Genomic DNA, 4,847 nt, shown 5'->3' with positions numbered 1-4,847 from the left:
TCAGCTACCTTTAGTGGAATTTGCCTATAATAACAGCTATCATTCCAGTATCGGGATGGCACCTTATGAGGAGCTATATGATAGAAAGTGTAAGTCCCCTCTATGTTAGACAGAAGTTAGAGAGGCAAAGATACATGATGTAGACCTAGTGCTATACACTTCAGAGATGATCCCTTTGATCAGAGAACAGTTGAAGATAGCCTTCAGTAGACAAAAGAGCCATGTGGACCCTAGGCGAAAGGATGTAGAGTTCGCAGTGGATGATTATATATTCTTGAAGGTCTCCCCAATGAAATGAGTCATGAGGTTTGGGAAGAAAGGTAAGTTGGCACCTAGATACATAGGACCTTTTGAGATTATTAATAGATTTGGGGCAGTTGCCTACATATTAGAGTTACCAACAAGCCTTTCTCATATCCACCCAGTATTCCACATCTCCATGCTGAGGAAGTATGTCCCTAACCCTTCACATGTGCTGCAACTAGATGTAGTAGAGTTGAATGAGAACCTGACCTTCGAGGAGTAGCCTGTAGCCATAGTGGACTATCAAATGAGGTAGCTAAGGTCAAAGCAGATCCCTATGGTTAAGATTTTGTGAAGGAGCCTGTTAGTGGAAGAATGCACCAGGGAATCAAAGCGGGACATGCGCAATAAGTACCGGTACTTGTTCAATATGTAATCCTATAATTCTATTCTGTCTTGTATAAAATTCGATGATGAATTTTCTGTAAGAAGGGAAGAATGTAACACCCTTAATTTTTAAATAATTATTTTATATGTAAATATTAATATTTTACTATATTAAATATTATGGAAATTTATTTGAAATTTTTTGAATTTTAAAAATCGATTAAATCGATTTTCTTAAAATAATAAATTTCATTAATTTTTAGAAATTAATTTAAAGACCACATGGCAAATTTAAAAATATATTTAGACTCGAAAAATTTTTCTGAGATTTTAGTAATTTTTTCGGAATTTTCAAGTCTCGTTTTGGGTTTAAGGGTACAGTAAAAATTTAATTTTTGGGTATCCTGAATCAGACTAGCCTAATCAAACTAGCCCTTTTCCTTCTTTTTCTCCCCTCCTTGGGCATGCCTCGACACCACCCCTTTCTCCCTCTTTTTCTCTCTCCTCTCTCCTCCCCTCGTCGACCAACTGCCACCCCACCCTCTCCATCTTATCGATGCACCACCTAGGCACCTCCGCCTCATCGGCCGCCATCCCAGGATGCTAGAAAATGTGCCCAAAGAAGCCTCCATGTGCAGCGTGACTTTCGGTCTTCCCAGCCAAAATTCAGCCTATCCGGCCACCAATCAGACTGGGTCTTATCCCAAACACCTTCTACTCCTCGTGAGCTTTCCATAGACACCAAGATCACAATTTTTCATTGGGTGAATTGTCCAATTTTAGCCCAAAAAATTTTAGCATGCTCCACTCGGTGAAAGCTTCGCGATAATATAAATTTCAAAATTTTCTAACACTGAAATTATAATGGGCCCCACTAACTTCACAGTATTTTTCAAGCCTTAAATGAGTTTATTTAATTTCATAAAAATTTTATTCTAACCCCTAGTGTTGTGGGCTTCACGTAGGTACCTTCATTTTGCAAAAATTTGACTAGTGTTTGAATTTGCATTTTTAGGCTGGGCAGACAGGCTGCCTGAGCAATTTTCGAATCGGTTTAAAATCCCACCATTTTTAGACGCCCCCGATGCGTTTGAAGCATTAGAGTTGGTATAGGTAAACTTGAATCATAAGTTTCCTTATTTACCTAGTATCGAGTTTAGAATAAAAATCCGTAAAATATTCATTAGTAGTTAGAAAATTATGGTTCCTTTTGTAATAGCTTATTAACAGTGTTAAGGACAACAAGGGCAAAATTTTAGAATTTTTAGAGCTCATTTGAGTAATTTTTATAAAATATTAGTTTTAGAGACTAAAATGTAAATTTTTAACTTTGTGGGTTTTGCCTAGTTTGGTGGGCCCAGAAGGGGCCATATGATGTTGTTGAGATATGGATATGGGAATTGTGATTAGAAGTGTTATTTGCATCACTTTACAGGTTTGGTAGGTCCTAGGTATTAAGAGAACTCTACCAGATTTTCGGCAAAACTTAGCCTATTCTTTAACTCTGTCAATGTTTTATTTTATGTAAATATTGATCAGTTTGTAATGCAATTGTTTAGGTGAGCTGGACCAGCCTTCCTCCTCCATCCAGCCGCTACAGTGATTTGTGGAGTGCTGTGAGTAGATATTGATTTTACTTATAATTTCCATATTATTACGTATTTAAGGCATATTCATGCATCACTTATAGATATATGTACATAGTTATTTGCTAGGCATGCCTTGTATTGCATTTGTATTTGATGAAATTGTTGTGGTTATTGCTTTATAGTGATTTGGAGCCGCGTGTGTGAGTTGGTGTGCATATAGAGATGGGTAGGACAAGTAGACGCGGCTGGAACTTGACTCGCTGTTACCTGATCCTTATTTTGGATAAGTCAAGGTAGGCACGACTCGAGTTGATCTCACTGACCCCTGCATTTAGATATTAAGAGAAAGTCCAGCATTGAGTTTATCTTTCTAGCAGAGGTTGAAACTAAGAGAGCTGTATAAGGAATCAGCTCCCATATATATATATGTGTGAGTATGGATTTGACACGTGGGTGTGTGAGTGCTCCAAATTGTCTTTGATGTAATTATGGCTTGACTTGTTTAAATTGTGTAAAGATGTTGCATTTCATTCATAGAGAAAATATTTTTAATTTAAATTTTTATATTTAATAATACTTCAACTTTAAATCATTATTTTAAAAAATTAGATAAATTGTTAATTTTATGATTAATTTTGAGTGGGTTCTTAATGACTTTTAGATGAGATTTTCCTAATTTATATATATATATATATATATATATATATATATATATATATATATATATATATATATATATATATATATAATTTTCCTAATTTATATATATATATATATATATAAATTATATATATATATATAATTTTCCTAATTTTGAAGTCAATTGGCCCTACTAACTTTAAAGTAAATCCGCTCTTGATAAGAATAACAATAGAAATAAAATTTAAAACTTGTTGAAGCTTTTTTTAGTTAAGAATAAGATTGTGCACTTGTAATATTATTAATATCACAATAGTATATATATATATTTTGAGTTAAAATAAATTAGATTGTGAGATTGTAGAATTTTAAGTTAAGATAGACTAATAACAAAGAAAGACCTTTTTTATTAAAAAAAAAAATTTAATGATTAATAAGTAAAAGGTTCCATTTTGTTAATGGTATGTGAAATAATAAGATATCTGTTTATTATAAACTTAAGTTCAGGACCTCACTTGAAAAAGAGCATAATCATGAGGCACTATTTTTGTAATTTTTATTTTTTTATATAAACAAAATTTCAATAATAAAATTAGGAAAAATTTAGCACAAGGACACTAACTAATACCTACGCCAATAGGCTATCCTAACATACTCTATCTAAGCAGGGCATAAATGATATAAAATACAAACAAAAAGCACACCATAGCAAAATTACAAACTTAACCTCATACTGTAATTCGAAAAAGTGCAAAACAAAATAAATCAAAATAAGATTAGTGAAATAGGAAATAGAGGATCGAAGCAATACCATATGAACCAGCCATAAGGTTAGATTTTATTTAAATTAAGATATACATAAGCATAACAAGTGTAAAGCATTAAGCATACATAAGAGTAGGAGTCTGCTTTATTTAGATTAGTATATGTATGCTGTGAGGTCGTCCATGCAATTTAGAGCTACTATTTTTTAAGATAGTTATCAAGTTTTGCCAGCGTCTTCACTGCAATCTCTGCAATCTCTGCATCAAGGTCAATAACATTTTTTTGGTCCTCTGGGAAATAATTGTAGGTCCAGTTCCATTCCACCCATTTGTCATTTGGGTAAAGTATTATAGCCTGAAGGTGTTGACTTTATATTTTTGGAGGATATCACCGGCAGTTACAGTGCAAGTTAATTTTGTCTGACTGTTTTCAGTGATGCGCTCAGTCGAGGATTTGATATTCTGAGAACCTACAAAACCACCAGGCACGTTAATCATAGCATATATATTCTGGCATGCTTTTCAAGTACATATAAAAGACCAAAGAAATATCTTGGAGCGTGTACGTACTTTGGCCATACGTGACTGTGCGCACCGCACTGTTACTGGGATCTGGCAATACTATTGATGTATATAGGTCAGGAACGGCAACACGAAACCAATTTGTGGACAGTTGAATATGAGTCCAGAACGCATCTGGTTGACTCTTGATATTAACTTTAACTCCAGCATTGGCAGTGACAAACGCCATTTGCGCTAACGGAGAAACAAAGCAAATGAAAAGAGAATTATTAGGATACGCGTCCAGAGCTAACATATACGGTTATATATAGTGCCAATTTTAGATTTTTTTAAATGATAAACAGGTCACCTCATTGATGATGTCAAGGTGCTGAGAGAGGCCATGTGCCAATTTCATGATGTATGTTAACGTATTCCCATAATTTGAAAACTTTTAAATTAAAAACATATGCCATTTATAATTTTCTTCTTTTAATTTCATAAGTTGACTTCTCCAATTAATTAATTAATATTTAATTTAATAGACTTATGAATAAAACAATATCATTTCATGCTTTTAATTTTTATCATTTTATCTCAATTTTAAAAGTTAATTATAAATTTATTCTTTTATCAGAAAAAAAAATCTACTTGTGTGATATAATTAACTAAGATGATTGTTATTATTATTATTATTATTATTATTATTATTATTATTGTGAGA

The 4,847-nt window shown here is 32.9% G+C and overlaps 1 protein-coding gene across 1 annotated transcript; it reads right to left on the bottom strand.

The window, feature by feature from the left end:
• Positions 1 to 3,689: 3,689 nt before the first annotated feature.
• Positions 3,690 to 4,402, bottom strand: LOC131174817 (uncharacterized). The gene is made up of 2 exons (XM_058138833.1): positions 4,193 to 4,402; positions 3,690 to 4,092 (listed from the first exon to the last, which is right to left on the bottom strand). The coding sequence occupies exons 1-2, from the start codon at positions 4,371 to 4,373 to the stop codon at positions 3,971 to 3,973; spliced, it is 303 nt and encodes a 100-aa protein (XP_057994816.1). The 5' UTR covers positions 4,374 to 4,402; the 3' UTR covers positions 3,690 to 3,970.
• Positions 4,403 to 4,847: the final 445 nt, after the last annotated feature.

The sequence above is a fragment of the Hevea brasiliensis genome, chromosome 16, assembly GCF_030052815.1.
Source record: "Hevea brasiliensis isolate MT/VB/25A 57/8 chromosome 16, ASM3005281v1, whole genome shotgun sequence".
NCBI lineage: Eukaryota > Viridiplantae > Streptophyta > Magnoliopsida > Malpighiales > Euphorbiaceae > Hevea > Hevea brasiliensis.
This window is presented reverse-complemented; position numbering and strand designations above follow the sequence as displayed.